The sequence below is a fragment of the Pantherophis guttatus genome, chromosome 5 (assembly GCF_059756535.1).
Source record: "Pantherophis guttatus breed Tessera chromosome 5, ASM5975653v1, whole genome shotgun sequence".
Classification (NCBI taxonomy): Eukaryota; Metazoa; Chordata; class Lepidosauria; order Squamata; family Colubridae; genus Pantherophis; species Pantherophis guttatus.
Genome location: NC_142067.1, coordinates 68,713,167 through 68,738,360, shown reverse-complemented (window position 1 = coordinate 68,738,360; position 25,194 = coordinate 68,713,167). Strand labels below are relative to the sequence as shown.

The window sequence follows — 25,194 nt, the reverse complement described above, 5'->3', positions numbered from 1 at the left end:
CTGGATGGGAGTGAAGGAAAAGGCCTGGCTCTCCTTCACCAAAGACCTTCATGGCCTTCTAAACAACTAGAGTGGGGGCCAGCCTGATCTATGGGTAATCTTATTCCATGGCAGCAGTGCTAGAGAGAAGACATGCTTCCTAGGTCCTTTAGATAACATTGTTTAATCAAAGGAACCTAAACAGCACCAACCTTGCAAAATCAGATTGGCTGAGGAGATACTATGGGGGGCAAGTGGTCTGTCGAATAGTTCTCGTTTCCTATAAAACAGTGTGGTCTGTTGGTAAATTGCTAATAGCCTGGAAACCCATATATTTTTATTGTACTGATATTTAAGGTCTTTCATCTTACTGAAATGAAGTTGTAGAGAAAATAGAAATGTGGAAGAACTGACAATATGGAAATGTATATACACATACACACACATATATATGCAGGATCTTTTTTTAATCAAAATTTTTGAATTCAAATAGAAGAAGAATGTAATTCAGTTCAAATTTAATTGTCATCTTCATAGATAAGTTAAGTCTGATCTACTTTACAACATAAGTTGACCACTAATTTTTTTTAAAATTTCTGAAGTACACAGTGGCTAGCTCTAGTGCTTGATCTTGGTGACAGATTATAATAGATTAATTATATTTGTCAAATGGAATAAAGAAAAATAGTGGGTTTATGCTTAAAACTTTCATTTGTTTTCTATTTAGATGTCACATTTTTCTTCAGATTGTCTTTCCTTTAAATCTGCTCTGTGGTGCAAACGTAAACAAGTTGTCTCCGGAAAGAGGAAAAAAAAATAAAGCCTATGTTCAAATATACAGTACAAAATCTCAGCTTAATAAAGAAATGTCTCCAACCTAGTTCATTTGAATAATTTTCTTCTAGAAAATTGTGTGTGTGTGTGGGGGGGGAGTCTTGTACTATTGATCAAACTAGACAATGACTACTCAGGAACTGGCATCAAATAAATAAAACTAAGTGATGGTCTTGACTTATAAGTAGATACTTGCTCATCTGAGTCAAAGATAAACAAGTTAGATAAGTTGAATAACTTGGTAGGTAATGATTAACAATTGTTACTCTTTCTTACAATCATCTACCTTTCATCAGTATGATTTGGTTGTATCTGTTATATTTGAACTTTGGAATTAAATACATTTAAGATATATTAACTGAAAAACAGTAAATATAATTTAGAAATAAAAAAGCAATCTGCTTGATGCAGGCACATAAAACACAGGAAATGTTTCCCAAATATTTCATATGACATAATTATGCAAACATGTTTTAAGAGTTGTGCAGATTTATATAGATACATATATATATCTTAGCTAACATGCCTTGTACAATTATTTTACAAAATTAATTCTTTCTTAGATTTATGTGAGAATTGCTTGGTTGTTTATGTCATGTAATTGAAAATTAGTTATATTGATTATTCTCACACAAATATAATTTGATTCAATGGTACATTTTTACTTTCATAAGGTTTTATTTATTTATTTGTATCCTGCCTTCAATATTTTTACAAGTCACTCAAGGCAGTGAACGTATCCAGTACAACTTCCTCCTCCTATTTTCCCTACAATAGTAACTCTTTGAGGTGAGTTGGGTTGAGAGAGTGACTGGTCCACCAGGCTAACTTTCCTGGCTAAGGTGGGACTAGAACTTATGATCTTCTACTTTCTAGCCTTTTACCTTAATCGCTAGATCAAACTGGCTATCTTAATTTGTATGGAATATATTTTCTGGTTACATTCTAAAACTAATTCCCGCCCCCAATAAAACAAATTAGTTGCATGGACAAAAGTATCACTGAATGCAGTTGTTGTTACATATTGCTTCATTTTAAAAGGGCAAGGATATATTCTTTCTTATTTCTTGCTGCTATCCATTACTAGTAAACACGTGTTCAGTCAGGAGCTCCCAATTTTGCATTATTATTCTGTATAACTAACCATTGCTAAAGCTAATAGGAGTTGCTTCACAATATCTGAAGGGCACCATGTCCTTGTTCTACTTAATTATCATGTTTCTAATATGCAACAGAATAAGAGAGTGTATGTGCATTATATAAATTAGTCAGGACAATGGAAATATTGAAATCTGGATGTACTCACTACTATAATCAGAAGGATACTATAATGAGAAGGGTTTTTTTTGTAAAATCGGTTTGATAGAATGATTGCTGATTCTGAGTACTAACCTCTAGAAAAAGGTAGATGTAACCTTGGTTTATGTATTTCTGATAAGCAAGGAAAACTCATATTTAGCCTCATTTTTATAGATCAGATAAGTTCATACTATTCAAAGTTTAGATATTCAGAATTTAGAACTGTAATTATATTTCTATGAATATTAGAATATTTCTTAGTGTTTATAAAAAATTATTCAGGAGCATTAAGTGAAATGGCAGCCTTTTTAAAAATATTGTAAAAGCGGATTAAGAAATAAGACTTGATTTATTTAGTTATGAAGTTGAAAATAATTTATTATGCATATTGACCTTTGGATATAAAACTATAGGAAAAGAACGTTGGCTTACCTGAACGTTCATTTTCTTGGCGATGCGCAGCAATTCATCTATGGGATTCTATCATTCTTCAGATATAGGGACTGAGGGAGTACTGTGCCTTTAAATCTTTCTTGTGGCCACTCCCCTCTGCTCTGTTATCACCTCAGTTATTTCTCGAAGGAATTCCACGTGATACCTAACCTGAAAAGAGAGGAAGACACCAGAGACCACCTCCCCATCCCAGACAGCCTGAGAGGTGGGATGAATTGCTGCGCATCGCCAAGAAAATGAACGTTCAGGTAAGCCAACGTTCTTTTTCCATGGCAATGCTACGCAATTCATCTATGGGATATGCCCAAGCACCCAACTACTGGGAGGGAGGCTGGCTGGGCTCGTGGACCCCAGGGGAGTGGACAGACTGCAGAACCCGTCGGCCAAAGGAAGCTTCAGCTGAAGCCAGAGAGTCGATCCTGTAATGGCGGACGAATGGGGAAAATGACGTCCACGTAGCAGCGCGACAAATGTCCAGAATGGATGCCTGAGTTGACCAGGCGGCCGACGTGGCCGCGCTGCGGGTTGAGTGAGCCAAGATCCTTCCCGGAGAAGATCTGCCTTGTGAGCTATAAGCAGAGGCGATGCAAGCCTTAATCCATCTAGCTACAGTTTGAGAAGAGACCTTCTGTCCCATGGATGCCGGGTGGAATGAAACGAAAAGCGCTTCAGTTTTGCGAAAGCATGAAGTTCTGGCAATGTAGCGACGCAGGGCCCTTCTGACATCTAGTGTGTGCCACTGGGTCTCCAGGGGATGACGAGGTAAGGGGCAAAAATCAGGTAAAACAATCTCTTGTTGTCTATGGAAAACGGAATTAACTTTGGGCACAAAGGAAGGGTCAAGCCTAAGAACAACTACGTTGGGCTTAAATATACAAAGGTCACTACGGATGGAAAGGGCAGCAAGTTCAGACACCCTTCGTGCCGATGTAATGGCAAGAAGAAATGCCACTTTCAGGGACAAAAATCTAAGGCTGACAGAAGCCAGAGGCTCAAAGGGGGCAGCCGTGAGGGCTTTCAAGACTAGGGGCAAGTCCCATGATGGATATCTATGAATGGGAGGGGGACGGAGATTAGTAGCCCCCCGTAAAAAACCCCTAATGCGTGGATCGAGGGTCAGGGACCTAGCGTCACCCGATCCCAGGACTGTCGCTAATGCAGCTACCTGACGCCTAAGAGTGGAGGGGGCTAGCCCTTTAGCAAACCCTGCTTGAAGGAAGTCTATAACCTCTGGCACTGTTGCAGAAGTAGGGTCAACGTGATGAGCGGCACACCACTGACAGAATGCTTTCCAAGAGGCATCGTAAATCCTTGTGGTTGATGGGCGCCTAGCCGCCTGGATTATTTGGATGGCTTCCCCTGATATATTGTCCTTCCTCAGGCGGACCCGCTCAAGCGCCACACGGCTAATTGTAGCCACTGGGGATTTGGATGGAGTACAGTCCCTTGGCTGAGCGAAACCGTGTCCTGAGGAATACGCCATGGAGGTTGAACGGAAAGGTTCACGAGGTCCGCGAACCAGGCGCGTCGGGGCCAGTGTGGAGCCACCAGAAGGATCTCTGCGCGTTCCCAAAGCAATTTGCGGATCACCCCCGGAATCAGAGGGATGGGAAAGGCATAAAGGAGCCCCTGGGGCCACGGGCACCGAAGGGCATTGACGTTCTCGGCTCCCGGACAAGGAAAACGAGTCACGAACCTGGGAAGCTGTGCGTTGTCCCGATGGGCGAACAGGTCCACCAGCGGAAGTCCGAATTGGCGAGTCAGCTGCCGAAACAGGTCCGGATCCAATTTCCACTCTGAAGGATCTAGCTGTTTTCTGCTGAGCCAGTCCGCTGTTACATTTGCGGACCCGGAGATATGTTCCGCCCTCAGGGACAATAGGTGAAGTTCCGCCCAGTCCAACAAAGTCTCCGACTCCCGCATAAGAGCCTGAGATTGGGTGCCCCCTTCCCGATTTATGTGGGCTTTTGCCGACATGTTGTCCGTGAGGACCAAAACATGCCGGTGGTGCACCCGCTGTAGAAAGTGGGCTAGGGCCAGTCGCACCGCTCTCAATTCCAGTACATTGATATTGTCCCGAGAGTCCAACTTGAGTCCAAAGACCCTGGATCACCTGTGACTCTAGGTGACCCCCCCAACCAGAAAGACTCGCGTCTGTGGTGAGGACTATCCTGGATGGCTCGTGAAATTGGCAACCCAGTGCCAGGGTCCCCGACACCCACCACCGGAGGGATACACGTACCTGCAGTGGAAGCGATACTGTGGTTCTGGATGACCCCTGGCCCAGTCTCTGAAACGGCAGGAGGAACCACTGGAGTGGTCTTGAGTGACGCCGTGCCCACGGAACAATTCCTAAACAAGAGATAAATTTGCCAAGCAACCGAGACAAGGTTATGAGAGACACTCGCCTCAAGTCCAAGACATGAAGAACCAGGTCTTTGATGTTCTGTTGACGCTCCTCCGAAAGGAAGACCTTCAGGTTCAGTGAGTCGATTCGAGCTCCAAGGTGGATGATGGACGTGGCAGGAAGAAGATGGCTCTTCCGACGGTTGATAGAAAAGCCGTGGAGCTCCATGATCCGGCACACTGTCAACATGTCCTGCTGCGCTTGGGTGTGGGAACTGGACAAAATCAAAATGTCGTCTAGGTAACACAAAATGCGGATAGGGATCAAACGAATGGAGGCCGCCACGGCCGCCAACAGTTTGGTGAAGACCCTCGGGGCCGACAAGAGACCGAACGGCATTGCCCGGTACTGATAATGCCGTCCGGCAAAAGCGAAGCGAAGAAACTTGCGGTGTCGGGGGTGGATCGGGACATGGAGGTAAGCCTCCTGAAGATCGATTGATGTCATAACATCCTCCTTCCGGACACAATTCAGGATGGTTTTGAGAGATTGCATCTTGAATCTCTTGTACCTGATAAATTTGTTGAGGTACTTGAGATTCAAGATAGCTCTCCAGTCCCCCGAGGACTTGGGGACCAGAAACAAAATTGAATATACCCCTTTCCCTTGATGAGAAGGTGGTACCGGCTCTATAGCCCCTATGGTTAATAGATGCTGAATTTCCACCCCGAGGTTGTCCCTCCTGACCTTGTTGGTGGGTATTGGGGATTGAATGAAAAAATTTTTGGGAAGAGTTTGAAACTCCAATGACAGGCCTAGGCCCACCGTGCGATGGACCCAGGGATCGGACGTGGTGGCCTCCCACTGGGATAGGAAATGAAGAAGCCGCCCCCCTATGGGAACAGGGGGGAGAGAGTCATTTGCCCCTCCTAGCTGAGCGGGAGGACGAACCCCTGTAGGGACGTCTGGAAGATGGCTGGAAACGCCCCCTGTCACTGTTACCCTGTCTGCTAGGGAAATGGTCGTATCCCTGGGAAAAGGGTCTGAGGAAGTAGTAGGGCCCCCTGGGGCCCGGCTCAGTCCGAAAGGGCTGTCGCTGGGCATAAGGGACATATCTACGTTCCTGTCTATTGTATGTGACCGGCAAGACCTTCCGCTTATCTTTCCCCTCTACCAAAATAGGGTCCAGAGCTGCCCCAAAAAGAGAGGAGCCTTGGTAAGGGGCGGAAGCAAGCTTCCACTTTGATTTAGTGTCCGCCTTCCAGGGTTTGAGCCAAAGGAGCCTGCGTGATGAGACAGAAGACGCCATTGCTCTGGCCGCAAATCTAGCTGCATCTAGGGAGGCGTCAGCTGAGTACTCTGTTGCGGCCACCAGTTTACTAAAGTCCTGATTAATCCTGGTGTCCCCTGGGGGTAATCGATCTTGCAACTGGCGAAGCCAAATTAACATAGCCCTATTAAAGAATGATGCAGATGTCGCGGCCTTCACAGCCCAGGCAGCTGCCTGATGTGTCTTCCTGAAGGAGACCTCCGCTTTACGTTCGTCAGATTTTAAGATTTCCACGGCGTCCGAGGACAACACCGCAGAGGACGAGAGAGAAACCACTGGGGGGTCTACAGAAGGTAAGCCAAGCAAATTTTCCAGGACTGGGTCAGCACAATAAAGTTTTTTTGTCATGGCCACTTGGGGCAGATGGAACACCTGGGGTCTCCCATTGTCTCTTAATGACATCCTGGAACAGTTCAGGGCATGGAATGAAATCTTGGTCAGGAGCCGGAACAGCGAACAGATTGCCATGTGGCTGGACGGCCGATGGACCTGGATCATTTGGATTAACTATCCTGCCCATATTTGTTGCCGCCTTTGCCTTCCTAAGTAAGGTCTTGAATACAGCCGGTCTAAACAGGGTGGTAAAGGCTGGCCTATCAGGGATTACCTCATCATCATCCGAAAACTCGGGGTCTGGCTGATCCCCGTCACCTGATTCTGCCTCCTCACTAGGAGAAACCTCCAAGGACGCCGGAGGTAGCGGGGCTGGAATGACAACAGACGGTGGCAGCTGAGGTGGCAAGGGAGGCTGAACCACCGTCTGGGGCAAAGGCATCTGCCAAGGCGGTATCCCTTGTTGTAGGCCGGAGGAGATAGCTTTGGCTAAGGCATCTGTAAAGAGAGACTGAAAGTCAAGATGAGGAGGCCAACCCATCCCTTCCTGCGGACGTAAGCCAGCTGCTGTGGGCGTAAAGGTAGCCGAAGGCCCCGGTCTACCAGGAGAAATGGTTTCTCGAGAGTCAGCAGGCCTGTCCCCCCCTTGAACCGGATCTGCAGCAGGAACAACATGAGGAGGAAAATCAGAGTCATGATCGCCCCCAGGTTGCTGAACAGAAGGGATATCCACAATCACTTCACCCCTGGCTTGAGCCTGCTTTTGAGCTTTGGTAAACTGTCTCTCAAGGGCTTTGTGCCTCCTTTGTTCTTCCCTGCCTCTGGTAGATGAGGCAATCGAAGACTGGGCTGAATGAGATGCATTGCCAGCAGAATGGGCCGTAGACCTCTTCTTGGAGGCTTTCTTGGGCCTTGGAATAATTGGAGCCTGCTCAGGGTCTGAGGAAAACTCCTGGTCAGCCATAGTGTTATTGGAGACCAGGTGGCAGCAGAGTACTAGAGGAGAGAAAAGGGAACCCTTTGTCAGGAAACCAGGCCCACAGTAGAGAAAAAATTTCCTCAAAATGGCTGCCAGTTCCCAATTGCAGTTTTAAGGCCCAAAGTCCTGAATAATGGCAATACTCACAATCCAGAAGACAGCGGTGATCCTTCCTACTCACAAGTAGGCAGCTTCACAGGTGGGCCAGGTGGATAAGCGCTAGGGAGTGACCGTCCCCTGAAAGCGCTGCCTCGCTGAAGGAGCCAGAAAATGGCGGCCGAAAAATGGCACGAAATTGCAAACGGCTCTCTTTTGATGCAAACGGCCTAAAATGAGGTGGCAGAGAGGGCGCAGGAGAATGGAAGATCCCTAGAGCGCCGCGAGGAAATTATAGAGAAGGCAGAGTTTGAACTCGGGTCCCCGAGCAGGTACTCTGCAACCGCCACTAAACAGGGAGCGAAGAAGGCGGCGAGGGAATAGCCAGCGGACCAGCAACTCCACTCCGCTCGCCGGCGGCCTGGAATTTACGGCTCTAAGGCTGTGTGGCCTCTCCAACGCAAGGAAAGGCCGCCCGCTGTTAAAGGGGGCAATGGACAGTCCGGATGGCTTACCCAGCGACGTCCACGCCCGCAGCCGATGGCCAGCCGCCTCCGCGGCAGCCGCACGCCGTTTGGAATTTTTTTTTTTTTTTTTATAAAACGCTCCCTTGCCTACTCGAAAAATTTTTTATACTATATACAAAAACACTATATACACTATCTACAAAACGCTAAGGCGCTAGCTAGAAAAAAGAAAAGAAATCACCTCAGAATGAGGAGAAAACTAAACTCATGTCCCTACACGAAGACTGAGAGAAATAACTGAGGTGATAACAGAGCAGAGGGGAGTGGCCACAAGAAAGATTTAAAGGCACAGTACTCCCTCAGTCCCTATATCTGAAGAATGATAGAATCCCATAGATGAATTGCGTAGCATCGCCATGGAAAATTGCTTTTTATTTCAAAGATCCATTTTTTCTCTATTTTCCCTTTTGATAGTGGCCCATATTGTGTAACAAATATTCTTTGCCTTTATTTTTCTATATAAGCCTCCTAAACCTAAGTTTTCCAATTAACATATTCTTCATATATCATCTAATTTCATATATTGAGTTTTCATATCATTGCAAAATTATAGTTGAAAAGCTGTAACTTGGGATCCAGAAGGGCTTGTACTTTCTTTTAAATAAGTTATTTTAAAATAGCATGTTATTTGCTATGTGTTTCTAGGGTTAAGCATTATGCTACAATTCTGTTATTTGACCATTTCCTGTTGTATATGAAGAAATTAGTATACTGTTTCCTGATAAAATGTTAGTGATGAGCTTCCTTATGTACTCTACCCTTTTGACTATGGATGTACAAACTGGTTTGGTAACTATAGATTTACTGCTTACAGGTTTTCAATGCAAACACAGCTGAATTATTGAGTCATCACCAAGTGGAAATCCAGCAGAAATTCCCCAAAGAAGGGTATTGCTTCTCCTTTATATTTGAATATTTGATATTATGTTATTAAATTCTATGTAAAAAACCTAAGTTTTTTTAACTGATGGAATTGTTCCATACCGTAGGACAAATGGTATGGCTTTTTTATTTCTTTCCTTTATTATGTTATTGAAATCTGCTCTGTTAGCAAACACCCGAATTCATATTTTTAGAGTGTGGTAGAAGTTGCATTGTGGACAACTGAGAAAATTCAACCCAGGGAATTGTTTTTCTTGGATCTTAGAATTTAAATATGTCCAACATGAATAGAAAGGCAGTTCATGTGTTCAAATTTGCCTCTTCTTCGGGCTCTGTGTTATAGCCATGTTATATATAATGTACTTTTTATATAGTTTCATTGTATAGAGTTAGTTTTTTTTTTAATTGTTTCAATTCAGACCTAAAAGTTTACATTGCAATAGATGGTTTTTAAGATTAACATCATAAATTGGATATTCTTGCAGTAGGATCCCTCCTAATATCCTTTAGACTTGCACAGTAATTTTAGAAGTTTGGTGGTATTTAGTTTATATCACCAAGATAACTCTTGTATGGTTTACTAGGAAAACAGTAAGCAGTTACACTTGAACATGCTATTCAATAATATGTATATTTCACCCATCATAGAAATGCTACTATGATGAACCTATATCAGGTATATAAAACCTGCTATGAGTAATAATTCTGATACATGCCTCAATGCATAAGAAGTAAAATATGTAAGTTTTCATGCTTGTGGTTTATCTTTAAATCCCAGCAATTTAAACTTTGCATTTTAAACTAGATTCTTAATAAGAACATTGTGACAGAAAGACTACATATTTTAAATATGATTTTATAGGTATCATAGAATGGTAACAAATGACAAAACATGCATCGTGATCAAATCCCATCCTTCTTGTTCCTACATTTCACAGAAATACCATGTTTCCCTGAAAATACGACCTACCCTGAAAATAAGCCCCAGCCAGACTTTCATGCCTGTATCTAATAATAAGACCTACCCCAAAATAAGCCCTAGTTAAGCCCCGCCCACTCAATCCCAGCTCGCAGTTGCAACAGGGCAGGAGAGTGCACGGCACCACCATCAGGTGAGGCGAGACAGGTGGTAGGAGCTGCCACAGGCATCTCGTACCTGTGCCACCTCAGGGCCCCCACATCCAGGCCACTCCCTCCTCGGTGACCACCTCCCACCCATTCAGTGATCTGGCTGCCTGCCCACCTCTTCCCTTTCACTACCCTCCCGAGGCAGACTACCATGCTATGGAGGATGGGCGGGTGAGATTGGTTCCCTTACTTGGTCCCCCTCCAATGTTTTGGAGTGAGGGGGGAGTGATGGCAAAAGGCCCCTGCCACCGCTACGCATCAGCAATGTCTGCAACTAGAGGGGCTTTCTTCTGTCCCCCCGCCCTGCAGATTACTTGCCCAGCAATGGCTGCTACCTCCTTCACCTGCTGCTTCGGTCCTCCAGCACTGCCTTGCACTGCCTGGTCTCTGTTCGCCGTTTACAAAGTTCAATTAGGACTTCTGGTGGTGACGTCACGGTGGTGCGGTGCAAAGAAACGGGGCTCTGTTTCATTTGCTCAATTTTTCACATTTGGAGGCCTGTAGGGGCAAAGTTGGATCCTGGAGGGACCAGCGATTCAGAGGGGAAGCTCTAGAGGTAACTGGGAGAAGCGCAATCTCCCGTTACAGCAAGAGGAATCCCTTGAATTCGGTGCGAAAGAGATCGGCCTTTATGGCGGATCCAGAGGCGTGATGGCCTGATTGAATGGAATAGGAAGAGAAGAGAGGGAAGCAGCGAGAAGTATCGGCGGAGATTGAAAAAATTGAGTTGGATATTGAGACCTACGAACTTCATTTGCTAACAAGTGAGTCTCCAAGGCGGGAAAAGTGGTGACTTAGCAGTGGGAGCGGAGGCCTGGGAAGACGGATACCATTACTGTCAGATCAAGAGGAAGGAGTGACTGTAGGTTTGAGTTGGTGTTTTTTTGAAAATCTTAAAGATAGACTAAGTATTTGGATTTGGACTGGGATTGTGACGAAGCTTTTGAAAGAGAAACTCTAAGGGAAGCTTCTTTTGATAGTGACTGCAAGGTGGTGAAGAGATGCTGACTGTGCTAAATAGGAGGAAGGTGACATCTTAGAAATAAAGGGACGAAGAGCAGCTGTGTCAGGGTGGCAATTAATCCCATTCTGCTTTTGGGTAATTGCACCTAGATTAGAGAATGGATCGTGGCTTTTTCCTTGCAGCATACTTTAAGAAAATAAACTCGAGATATATTCTAATAAACACATTTTATTATAAAGAAGTAAAAAAAATCTTATTAGCTAATTAATTACATCTTGGCAGCGTTCCTGCCTTGTCGGCAGAAGTTCTGACAGACGAACAAAGAAAGTTAAAAGGAAGTGAAAGAATGTGGACATGCGCAGTGGCTTCTGAGATAAGAGTCAAATCAGTCTACCGTAAGTCTCAGAATGGGAGCCCAGCTGACAAATACAAAAACGCAGTGACAATCCCCTTCTTTGCCAGTTGAGCAGACATCAGTACATCATCAAATAAGGCACATCTTCTTATGCAAATACTCATGTTGAGCTGCTGGAAGCGGTTTGTTGAGCATATCAGCAGTTTGATCATGTGTAGATACATACTGCAATTTAACAAAACCTTGTTTCACTAATTGTTTTATGTTTTTGATAACGGATGTCAATGTGTCTGGACCTAGAACCTGTGAAATGTGATTCAGAAATATAAACCACCGATTCATTGTCTTCCATCACGGTGATCAGTCGGATCGGACGTGTCCAGATATCTGTGACCAAAGCATCAAACCAAGTTAGAGAATTACATGCATCTGAAACACAAGCATATTCAGCTTCAGTAGATGAACAAGAAACAAAATTCTGTTTACTCACTTGCCAATAAACAGGACATCCATTTAAGAACATCATATAACCTGAAGTACTTTTACGTGATTTCTTATCACTCGCCCAATCAGAATCTGCATAACAACTTAATTTTGCATAATCAGTATGTGTTGGTTCTAATAATAACTTCATATGTTTAGTGTGTTTTAGGTTATTTCAATAATTTCTTAACACATGTCCAATGAAACTGTTTTGCCTTACGTACGTGTCGAGACAAGAGATTAACACTAAGTGCAATGTCGGATCTGGTCCAACTACTAATGTACAACAGTGACCCAATAACTGAACGATAAAATGTTTGATCCTCGAACTCAGGACTTGGTTCATGTGTCAAGTTGTGAAAATCTGTTTGCATGGGTGTCTTTGTTGTGTTAGCATCCTTCATGTTGCAATGATGCAAAATTTGTTCAATTTTATCCTCTTGTGAAAGACTAAACCCCTTCTGTGTTTTGTCAATCTGAACACCTAAATAAATGCTAATATGACCTAAAGATTTCAATGTGAAATATCTCTGCAAAGCTTTGGCAAAAATTTCACTCATTTTCTTATTTGGACCAATATAAACAATATCATCAACATAAACAAGAACTATCTCATATGTATTGTTAGATCTTTTTGTGAACACTCACTAATCAGTTTCGGACTTAATAAAGCCCATTGAATTTAGCTTGTCAATAAGACATAAGTACCACATTAAACCAGACTGTTTCAGACCATAAAGACTTTTGTTTAGAAACCAGGTATCCCCTTCTTGCTGTCGGAACCCTGGAGGATCTCTCACGTAGATCTCTTTGTCTAGGTCAGCATGTAAATAAGCCGTGTCAGCATCGAACTGGAAAACTTCTAAACCAAGAATAGTTGCAGTTGCTAAAGCAATTTTTACACACTCAGTTCGGACTGTCGGTGAATAAGTATTTGTGTAGTCCTCAGGATAACATTGAGCGAAACCCTGAGCTACAAGTCTGGCCTTGTACAATGACTCACCATTTGGCTTCTTTTTGATTCTGTAGATCCATCGAGAGCCAATGACCCTTTTGTTTGCTGGAGGTTTTGCAGGTGTAAACACCTTAAGTTTCTTTAGACTGTCCATTTCAGCCTGCATTGCCTCATACCACTTCTCTTGCTCTGAATCAGGAAGATGTTTGATTTGTGTGAACGTATCAGGTGGAAGTGTAACATTGCAAATCAAAGGCAAGGGTGTTTTTGTCAGTTGCCACGAATATCGTTGCAGAGGGATTCCTTTTGTGGCCCTCTTGGAACATCTTGGAACAATGGTCCATTCTTCTTCTGCTTCATCCTCGTCCTCACATTCGTTGCTAGCGTCAGCATCCGCGGCTTGCAAAGACGGAACATCAGGTTGAGAAGAACTAGTGGAATCTTGATTATCGATCTGCGCGGCATCAGCAGTATCCTCTCTAGGAAAATAAACTCCAGGATCATTGGAATGAATCTTGGAGCAGTCAGCATCTTCCTCAAAATTAGCAGATTCGGAAATCACAATTACATGTTTAGAGTCAATAAATTTACTCCATTTTGAATTATCATCAATGCCCATAAATCTCAGTCTCTTTGCTGCTGGACCTCCTTTTCTTCTTTGAGCTAAGGGAATGTTCACCATAGTATATGAACCAAAAATATGGATTTTTTTGAGATTGGGCTTGTACCCATACAACATGAAGAAAGGAGTCTGATTTATTACACTGCTCCAAGTACGGTTGACAATGTAATTTGCATATTTGATAGCTTCACCCCAGTATGGGTTACTAAGGTTGGCGTCTTCTAGGAGACAACGCATCATGGTTTGCAGTATCCCTTGTCGTCTCTCTGCGACTCCGTTATGAGCCGGTGTGTAAGGAGCCGATGTCTGATGAAGAATTCCATTCTTACGCATCCAGTCTTGGAAACGCTGAGATATGAATTCAGCACCACGATCACTCTGGATTCTGGCGATGCGAACTTGGTGTTGGGTAGAAACAAGAGCTGCAAAGTCTTTAAAGATCTGAAAGGTCTCAGATTTTTCTTTCATAGGATATACATATCCATATCTAGAGTAATTATCAACAATTGTTAGAAAATATTTTCTACCACCAAGTGTTGGCGGAAAAGGACCAACTATGTCAGTGTGTACCAAATCAAAAATGTGTGTTGACAGATGTGTAGCGCGTTTGGGAATTGCTACTGCTTTGGATTTGGCCTTTTTGCATACAGCACAATCCAAAAACACCTTACACCCCTTTAGATCCAAACCTTTTGCGAACTCCGGCATCTTCCTAAGAACACGGAAACTATGGCATGCCCCAATCTTCTATGCCATTTATGGATACACCTGGAATGCAAAGGTTTACCAGTTAGTGAATTCTCAACATTTTTTTTTTATTTGATTTATATGCCGCCCTTCTACGGAGACTCAGGGCGGTTTACAATGCATTAAGCAATAGCCTTCATACTTTTGTATATTTATACAAAGTCAGCTTATTGCCCCCACAAACTGGGTCCTCAATTTACCCACTTTAGAAAGGATGGAAGGCTGAGTCGACCTTGAGCCTGGTGAGAATTGAACTCGCAGTAATTGCAGGCAGCTGGATGTTAAATGCTGCCTTAGGAGGCATTAGCCTCCTACGCCACTCAATTAACAGTTTTATGAGGAACCTCAGGCTTGCTGAGCAACCTGTTTCCTTATTTTCTTTTTGTTGGCTTTAGGAGCCTTTGGAGTAGCAACAGGATCTCTCTCTGGAGCATCTCTCTCTGGGCCTGTGCTCTCCTCTTTTGGTATACTTGCCTGTGTTTGCGATTTAGGCTTTGGCTTTAAGTAATAAACACCACCAATTAACATGGTTTCAGCAACAATATCTCCATTTTTAACTATGTAACTTGCTTTTTCAAGGTGGTGAACCTGGAACTTTAATGCTCTAGACAAGTGACTCTGACTGAGCAAATTACTATTTGCTGTTGGTATATAATAAACATCAGGAATTAATTACGTCTTGGCAGCATTCCTGCCTTGTCGGCAGAAGTTCTGGCAGATGAACAAAGAAAGTTAGAAGGAAGTGAAAGAATGTGGACATGCTCAGTGGCTTCTGAGATAAGAGTCAAATCAGTCTACCATAAGTCTCAGAATGGGAGCCCAGCTGACAAATACAAAAATGCAGTGACAGTATTATTATTATGCAATAATAATGCCAATAGACAAAGAACCTGTCAACTATTTTCAATATCAGTGGACTCTATTGACTATAAATAGTGATCCTAAAGGAGGTTACCCCACAACAGCTGGACAATAGACTTTATTTATTAACAGTAAAAATATAAATCAGATACAATCTCATACCTTTTCTGTATATATGCTATTTACTCCTATATTGATATATGTATATGTATGTATGTGTGTATATATATATATATTTCTAATAATGTAAATATATATATATATATATATATATATATATATATATATATATATATATATATATATATATATATATAAGTTTCTGGGCCTTTTTTCTGCTGACAAACTGCAATATATATATGTATGTGTGTGTGTGTGTGTGTGTGTGTGTGTGTGTGTGTGTGTGTGTGTGTAGTTCTACTGGAATGGTCATGGGGGGCCCACGCTGACTTACCAGGGGGTCATTGTTGGAGTCGGTTTTGGTTTCGCTGTCTTCTGCGATGGTCGGAACTCCCAACTCCCCCAGGCCTGGGGAAGCGAACTCAATGACTTCCACCCCATTCAGGGCTGTCTCACAATTCTTTGCTGGAGGCTTGTCAGCTTTCTTCTCACCAGCAGGGGTCAGCTTGGAGCCAAGTTTGGAGAAACAATCAGCAGCCCAGTGGCCCTCCTTCCCACATTGGAAGCACGCTGTGGATTTAAACTTCGATGCTGACACACACCCCCGGACACTCTGGGGCCTTCTTTCTGTGGAGCAAGGGAAGGCTTGTTCCAAACTTGGCCCCCACAGTAGCGATCCCTGGTCAGGTCAATTTCCACATTGGCTGCCATCACATACCAGTGTTGCAGGTCTCGAGGGGCCCCCTGGGAGCAGCAAGCCTTGTAGACGTCCTCATTAAGGCCATCTTTATAGCATTCCATCAGGGCCTCTTGGGACCACCCCCTCATGTGGCGCACCAGCTTGCAAAACTCCTGGGTGTATTCAGCCACCGATCTCTGCCCCTGATTTATTCATCCTGATTCTGGCCTTCCGCTCAGCTAGGGAGTCCTCAGAACGCACTCCGAGTGTCACCATAAACTGGTCATAATTCCTCAGCAGGGGAGAATTCTTATCATGGAGGCCCACCCACCAGACAGCAGATATTCCCTCCAGGGCCATAGTGTCGCATCTCACACGGGTGGCTTCCAATGGGAATCCTCTCCATATTCCTCCATGTGATTCCACACTTGGGTTAGGAAGAATCCTAAAGCCTTGGGGTCTCCTCCATATTTTATTGTAAGCGGAGGAACCTTTGGAATTTGACATCTCTGGGTCCCTGCCCCCCTCACAAGGGGGGGGGGCTGGGCTGCAGCCACAACTTGAGCCCCAGCAGCTTGCTCTGTCTCTGGCTGAACCCTAGGAATCTCTTCTGCACTCACTGAAGCCTCTGCTTCCCTCCCTGGGTGTTCAGCCTCCCTCCGAGCCAGCAATGCATACCTTTTGCGGGCTTTACAACTCTCAAAGGCTTCTTTCAAGAGTTGCATGGCTTGAGTCAGCAGGAGGGCTTCTCTGTCCCCTTCCTGCCAAGCCCCCTCTCCATGCCGGCGTCTGGTAACTGTCACCCCTGAGGGGATTTCTTCTGGAGGTTCCATCCTCTCCATGCCCAGTGACCACTTAGCTCTGACTGGCTTTTCTTCAAGCTGTAATTCTGACATCCAGTCCGAAACCTCCCCATCTCGCCTGGACAAGGGAGGGGTAGACCCAGTGGCTCCCATGTCCTCTTTGTCACTGTCTTGGTCAGACATTCTTGGCTCAGCCCCCACAGTAGAGTTTTCTCCAGGATGGCTGGTAAAACAGACTTTGCTTAATGACAGGCGTGCCTCCATTCAAAACTCAAGAAAGGAAAACCCCCAATTCCATGTTTTTGTAGAGAAAGTTACTTTTACAGAGTATGAACTGAATGCAGCGTAAGAAAAGCAAAGTCTGAGGCATATTGAAAGTATCCCCAAATCCCTCCCCCCTCAAGGACCCAGTTGAGTGTCCAATCCACATCTCCCCAAGGTGTCGTGAGGTACTTCTTCAGATGGCCCCCATCTATCTAGTATGCTGGAATGGTTGACCTTGACAGCTATCAGCGCTCTCTGCAGCTGCTATGAAGACAGTGAGAATTTTCCTCCCTTTTCCGAGACATCTCCACCAGCTCACTTCCCCCCCCCCAAATACCAGCAATGCCTCCCCCCCTCCCATTACAATGGCAGCCAAAAGCAAGCAAACATCCTGAGTCTGACAGCCAGCATCTACTGAAATGCGGCGGCAGAGCTGCTACCTTCAAAACCGCAAACGGACCAGGCAGTGTGAGTCAGTGCCATAGGACCAAAGCGGCAGGTGGAGGAGGAGGCAGCAGCCGCTGCTGGAAGGTGATCTATGGGGCGGGATGGTGGGGACAGAAGACAGCCCCTCCAGCAGCAGACTCGGAATGTTGTGCAGCAGCGGCAGAGGACTTTCGCCTTCACACACACCCCATCTCTGAAACAGCGAAGGGGGATTGGGTAAAGGGACTGAACCTCACCCACCCATTCTCCATAGCATGGCAGTCCAGCTCAGGAGAGGAGTGAAAGGGAAGCAGCGGGCGGACACCTGGATCTTGAACAGACAGAGCAGCCCCTTCACCATCTCACTTGGCTGTTGATGGGGCGGGGGAGAATCTGGAGAAGGACTTAGAATGGCAGGGGCGGAGCGTGCAGGGTCTGCGGCATGGTGCCTGCTCCAGCTCCTGCCTCGCCTGGTCCGTTCATCATCTGACCTGCAGAGCCCTGATGCTGGTGGGGTGAGGCGGTGGCGGCAGCAGCCAGAGCAGCCCCTTCTCCATCTCACCCAGCTGTTGATGAGGTTCTTCAGCACTGCCACCGAATGGACCAGATGAGGCATGAGGCAGGGATGGAGCTGGAGGAGAACACAGGGCAACCAGGGTAGAATGCACGGGGGCCATGGCATGGCGCAACCCCTGCCCCACCTTCTGCCTTGCTCAGTCCATTCATCAGCCAGCCTGCAGCCCCTTCCCTGTCTCACACAGCGGTGGCCAATGGTGCGTCTCCTGCCACCACTCTCATTCTACCACTGGTTGCCCTGGCTGGTACTTGTGCTGCAGCCTCCTCACCCCATCAGCATCAGGGCTCTGCAGGCCCCGCCACCCCAACAGTATTCTTTGCCACCCATCTGGACAGGGCCCACAGAGAGATGGGCGGCATTGCGGGCTGGAGGGGGGCTGTGGCTGAAGGAAGGATGGAAAGGTCTCCACAGGAGACGGACTGCCTGTGTGCCTCGCTCTGCCCTCCACCCCAGAAGCGGGATTGAAACTCCGGTGAAGCGACCTGGTGGGCAGAAGGGTATGATTTTTCACCTGGCTCTTTCTGCCATTCCATTTTCTTTTTCTTGGACAGACCTTTTCCTACACTTTGTCTTTCACTTTGTCTTACTTTTTCACACAGGAGGCAGGTAGCCCAGCCCCACCTTGTGCCTTGGCTAGTGGCGGCGGCTCCAGCCTGCCAGACATGCTGCACAGCTACCTATGTGAAAAAAATAAGACACCCCCTGAAAATAAGCCCTAGTGTTTATTTTGGGGCCCAAAAGAAAATAAGCCCAGGTTTTATTTTTAGGGAATCATGATATATAAGAGACACACCTTTTGACTTTACAACACACTTTTTATATTTTAGATGTCTTTGACTGGATTTTATTTTCTGATATGTCTTTCTTATTCTAAAACCAACAGTGAAAGATAATGTTTGGTTTTTATTCACTAAGGCTTACTTATGCTATGTTACCTGGCAATATAAGCTTATATTCTGTCTGAATAAAACATTCTTGCAGGTTTTTGTAGGAAGAATTAACTGAAAAAAGGTACAGTCATTCTGCTTTTAGGAAACTGGTTAATAGTCAATGAAACTATTGTTGGTAAATGGTCATCTCCTTCTAAGGCAGGGGTGTCAAACTCAAGGCCCATGGGGCCCATGGGGTGCATACATCTGGCCCACAGGGCCGACCTGAAAATAGCAAAGGACCAGTTCATGGTGCTTCTGCTAACCAAAGTGAGCCCCCATGCCCTGTTTTGGCTGCCATGGTGGTGCAGGAGGCCGTCCAGGCCCAAAATGGGGCACAGGGATGCGGGTGGCCTCCATGTGCCCTGTTTTGGCTGCAAGAGTGGTGCAAGATACCGTTCAGGCCCAAAACAGGCATGGGGGGGGGTCACGGGTGACCTCTGCATTTTGGCTTCCAGAGTGCTGCAGGAAAATAGTTGGGAAAGAAAATAGTTGGGAACACAGGCAGCAATCAGAAGAAAAAGAATTGGTCAGGAAAGCATTTTTTCAAAAAAGGAGGTGGCCAAAGAGAGCAGAGTCCAAATATAAGGTGCAGGGAGACACACTGTCACAGAAGAAATATGGAAGGCATAGGAATGAGAAAAGGAGTTTAAAAAAACAAACTGGACTGGATAACAGGAAGTTTGAAATAAAGTTGAAAGGAAATCCCTCTTTCAGGGTCAATTTCTTAAGGCAGTGAAATTGGGCACATGATATAATTCTTTGCACTGGCAGGTTCAAGAGGTTTCTGAATTGGGAAATTTTGATCCCTAATTTTGCTTCACTGACACTCGTTGAGAGGACTGCAAGACTTCTTTTTTTTAAAAAAAGTTTTTTTTTTATTTTTTAGACAAACATTTAATGAATCAGTCATTCCTTCTATGTGACATCTCGGTGTTGTCTCCAAAAATTCTTCTTTTTGTTGTTTCTTCTATCTTCATTCTCACCAAGTCCATTACAACAGTTCATCACTAACACAATATTCTAATTGTAGCATTTTTTATACATGACTATTAATTTACTTATTTGTATCTCTTTTCCAACCAATGGTAAAATTGATTCCATATCTTAAACTATTCTGAATCTTTTTTCTTTAATCATCAAAGTCAATCTATTCATTTCTGCAGAGTCTAATTTTTTTTAAATTACTTCTCCTTCCAAAGGTATTTTCTCTGCTTTCCAATTTTGTGCATAAACAATCCTTGCAGCTGTTATTACTTGTATAATCAAATAGATATTTTCTTTACTAATTTTTTCTGGGAGGATACCCAGTAGGAACAGCTCTGGTTTTAAATCAGTACGTTGCTGTATCATTTCTTCCAGCCATATCTTAATTTTATTCCAATAGTTTTTAGCTTCTGAACATGTTCACCACATATGGTAATATGAACCTGGCAACTGGTGACATTTCCAGCATTTGGATGATTTATCTTTAAACATTGGACTGCAAGACTTCTGATTTGGTGGCAGAGAAGACAACAGAAGGGATCCTTGAGGCTATGCAGACTCAACTTTAGGCAGCTTTAGTCTATCAGAATTTTGCAAGATGATCAAGGCAAGATGATCTTCTCCTTAGCAGCATTTCTTTCCTTTCTCTCATTCAGCCTTTTTCTAACTCCAACTTTTCACTGCACTTTCTAATTTGCACCTGTCATTTTTTCCCTATAGCCAGAAAGGTTTCTTTCCTTGCTTGGGCAATTCCCTTGACTGCCTTTTGTGGGCTGAGTCTCCTTTTCTTTCTTCCCCTGGGGTTCCCTCTGCATCCTCCTGCTGTGACTTTTGCTCAAGAAGCCCTTGCAATTTGCCTTGTTGTTCCACAGTCAGTTTTTCTTTACTTGCTTCTCAACTCACTTTTTCTCTTCTTTCTGAGATTATTCAGAAAATCATATTCCCACCCCTACCCCCTTTCTGGTTTATATTCTGCAGAGAGGTAATTAAACATGTCCTTTTTAACATATTCTACTTGTCACAGAAAAGGGACTGGTGGCTTGGCTGAGGTTTCTGGAGTCCTATGTTGACTTGGATTCTGCCTCTCTTTCTCTCTCTCTTTCTCTCTCTCTGTGTCTCTCTTTGTGTGTTTGGTGGTCCAAATCTGCTTTTTCAACTAATGTCAACCCAAGCAGGCCTTGAATTTTTTTCCCTTGAGGTCTTTTTGACTACTTGCACCCTCATCCTTGAAGCTGTTTGTCATATTACTTCATTATCTTCCATCCCCAGCTTTTACACACATAATTCAACTAAAATCAAATTGCCACACCTGCTTTCTATTTCCCTGCTCATCAATGGAGTTGACTTCTACTAACTCTTTTCTTGAGGAAAGAGCCAAACCGTGAGCAAGCTGGCTTTTCTTGATGGTTTCATTCTTTTCAAATCGACTAGCATCAACACCACTCCCCACGCCCCGTTTTGGCTGGCAGTGGACAAACTAAAAACAAAACAAAAGGAGAAATGTTTCCCCTTTTGCATTTGAGCATGCAAGAAGGAGGGTAGGAAAGGAGAAAGGGAAAGAGGAATGACAAAGAAAAAGAAGAAAAGATGGGAAAAGAGCAAAGAAGGTAAAATAAGGAACGAGGGGAAGGAAGAAGAAATTAGAATGAAGAGGGAAGGGAAGGGAAGAGAGGAAGGAAGGAAGGAAGGAAGGAAGGAAGGAAGGAAGGAAGGAAGGAAGGAAGGAAGGAAGGAAGGAAGGAGAGTATAATGAGAGTGAGGAGAGTCTGAGGGAAGTCCTGCCTTAGCACTTGGCCACCACAGGTGCCCTCCCGCCCGACACAAGTCCTGTGTCATGCTCACCATGGCCATGACCATCCCTGGCCACGCCCACCATAGCCCTCCAAGGTGAAACACAACCCTGATACGGCCCTCAATGAAATCGAGTTTGACACCCGTTTTAAGGCAATGAAGCGAACGAGCCATTGTGGTTTGTTGACTCTATCATATCAATTGTCAGACTTCTAATGTGGGCCTTGATGTTTTCAAGGTGGGTAGAACAAGACCCAAAGGAAATACTACAGTCTGTCTATGAATGTGTTGAAAGAACATGTGAGAAATTGAACCAGCTGAATATAGACATTTCCAACATAAAAGGTATTTTTAATTCTATAATAATCATGAATATCCTTCCAAATCAAGAGGAGAAAGTGATATATATATATAACTTACAGAGATGAATGGAGAATAAATGATGTTACTTTAAAGGAAACTAAAATTCTAAAAATATTTTAGAATTATAACCAATCAAAAACTTTTTTTAAGTGAGCCAGAAGGCACTTGCTTGGGCAAATATGTGTGCTGAATTCTGTTAATACCTATCTCTCAATGTTGTCCTCTCTGCCACATTGTACTTCAATCTGGATGATCTCTTTACTCTCAGAAGTGGCTTGTGATAAGTACAAAGAGCTTATAGCAGAAGAGCAATCAGAAAGGATTTCATTGAAAAGAGAGTTTTGCTGAGGTTTTGGTGATCCAAAATCTGTAATTATCTAGAAAATGATAGAATGTTTATTTTGTTCTTAAAAGCTGTTGGAGTTAGCAATCAGAGAGAGACAACTGTAGTTTGGAACAAAGAAACTGGAGAACCTCTGTATAATGCTATTGGTAAGTAAGTCTATTGAACTGTTGCAAATACTTTTTAATTAATATAGTTCTTGTCATATCCACATATATTTTATATGTTCTATGAACATCAATAACAATATGTTGCACCAGATATTAGTCTTTGTTTTTTATCTTTATGTTTAAAGATGTCCAAAGAATTCTTTGCATTTCAAAGCAGCTCTAAAAATTCTCAGTTTTGCTCTCTTCTTTGGAAGGATTTGTTCCTGCTGTTTTTGTTCTATTAAACTAATCAAGTTCTACATTGAATGGATTAGTTGAAGCATAATTTATTAATTCATCATGTCAAGATTTTTTAATGATTGTTGAATCAAGACATGAGAAGCAATCATAAGGACAGAAAAAAAAACATTTTATTATTTCATTCCAGCATAATTCTTTAATTTGGTGTTCTTTCATTTAGTTGCCTGTACAAAATGTCCATAGTAATACAAAATAAATTTTACATTATATATGAGTAAATCGCTAAATTGCACATTTTGAACAAGCTGCAAGCATTGACAGAACTTTTCTAAATGCTAATATGCATGGAAAATACATTAATAGAATTGCTGTGGGCACATCCAATTTTTATGGGTTAGATCCCAGGAGATGCTCTCCGAATGAATAAAGCCCCTCTAAAAGAATATGGGTTAAGAATAGACCTAAGAAATGAAGAAATCTTTTTTTAAAAATTTTTTATTGAAATTTATTATATTACAATACAGTACAATCAGTCAGACAGTGTTATTTTTATACACAGATTAGATTGATTCTACCTTTACATTTCATCGTTCCACATTCCTATATGCATCTTAAAATTTGTATTAACTTTTATCTATTCCTTATTTGGTTATCAATCCACCTGTACCAATCATCGCACACCGTATAATACTCTGAGTCTTCTTTCTCGTTTAATTCTAGCAATTTGTTCATTTCGGCACATTCTAGAACTTTCTGAATAATATGTTCCTCTAGTGGTATATCCTTTCTTTTCCAATTTATTTATTTATTTATTTATTTATTGAATTTCTATACCGCCCTTCTCCCGAAGGACTCAGGGCGGTGAACAGATTAAGATTTCATATACATATAATAATTTTTTTTTTTTTTATAAACAGTAAATAATAAATTGAGTCAACTTGGTGTATCTGCTAAGACCTTGGCATAGAATTTAGATGTTTAAGCTAGCTCTGCTTGTTGAAACAGAAAGGTCTTCAGGGCATGTCGGAAAGTGCGTAGATCTGGGATTATTTGTATTCCAGTGGGTATTTTGTTCCAAAGAGTAGGTGCCCCCACAGAGAAGGCTCTCTCCCTTGGAACTACTAGACGACATTGTTTTAATGATGATACTATGAGTAGGCCTACTCTGTGAGAGCGTATTGATTGGTGGGAGGTTATCGATTGCAGCAGGTGGTCTCGTAAGTACTCAGGTCCTAAACCATGGAGCACTTTAAAGGTAAGAACCAACACCTTGAAGCGCACTCGGAAGGCCACCGGAAGCCAGTGTAGCTCGTGTAGAAGAGGTGTTACATGTGAGCGTCATATTGCTCCCATAATTACTCGCGCGGCCGCATTCTGGACCAGTTGGAGCTTCCGGGTGCACTTCAAGGGGAGCCCCATGTAGAAAGCATTGCAGTAGTCAAGTCGGGAAATGACGAGGGCTTGAGTGACTGTGCGTAATGAGTCCCGGTCTAGAAAGGGACGCAATTGGTGAATCAGGCGAACCTGATAGAAAGCTCCTCTGGCCACGGCTGTTATATGACCTTCTAAAGACAGTCGTGCATCCAGGAGGATGCCTAAATTGCGAGCTTTCTCTGCGGGGGTCAATGACTCGTCCCCAATAGTTAATGATGGGACTAACTGGCTGTACTGGGATGCCGCAGCCACAGCCACTCAGTCTTGGAAGGGTGGAGTCGAAGCCTGTTTCTCCCCATCCAGACCGTACGGCCTCAAGGCACCGGGACATCACTTCAAGGGCATTATTGGGGTGGTTTGTGGTGGAGATGTACAGCTGAGTGTCATCAGCGTACAGATGACATTGCACCCCAAAACCACGGATGATCTCCCCCAACGGCTTCACATAAATGTTGAGCAGGAGAGGCGAGAGGACCGACCCCTGTGGCACCCCGCAAGTAAGGGGCCTCGAGGTCGATCTCTGTCCACTTGTCAACACTGACTGCAACTGTCAGAGAGGTAGGATGAGAACCACCGTAATATGGTGCCTCCATAATCTGGAGAGCCGCCGAGAGATCTAATAGGACCAGGACAGAGGAATGTCCCTTGTCCCGAGCCCTCCAGAGATCATCCACCAGTGCGACCAATGCCGTCTCCGTGCTGTACCCGGACCTGAAACCCGACTGGTACGGGTCCAGATATAATGTTTCATCCAGGGCCAATGGGAGCTGATGTGCCACCACACTCTCAACAACCTTCGCAATAAAGCGAAGGTTGGAGACAGGACAAAAGTTATTCAAAATAGCTGGATCCAAGGCAGGTTTCTTGAGGAGGGGTCTCACCACCGCCTCCTTCAAGACGGCCAGGAAACTCCCCTCACCCAAGGAAGCCGTAATAACTGCCTGGATCCAGCCG

The 25,194-nt window shown here is 43.9% G+C and overlaps 1 protein-coding gene across 7 annotated transcripts in view; it reads left to right on the top strand.

Annotated features, from left to right (window-relative positions):
- Positions 1-25,194, top strand: part of GK (glycerol kinase) — a 107,496-nt gene that overhangs the window by 5,763 nt on the left and 76,539 nt on the right. For all 7 annotated transcript variants that reach the window (XR_015728239.1, XR_015728238.1, XM_060694059.2 and 4 more), the window contains exons 2-4: positions 8,992-9,065; positions 21,989-22,095; positions 22,528-22,605. Coding sequence is in view for 5 of the 7 variants with exons in the window: in XM_060694059.2 (XP_060550042.1) it covers positions 8,992-9,065; positions 21,989-22,095; positions 22,528-22,605 (259 nt within the window). In the remaining 2 variants the exon portion in view is untranslated. The remainder of the gene's footprint in view (positions 1-8,991; positions 9,066-21,988; positions 22,096-22,527; positions 22,606-25,194) is intronic.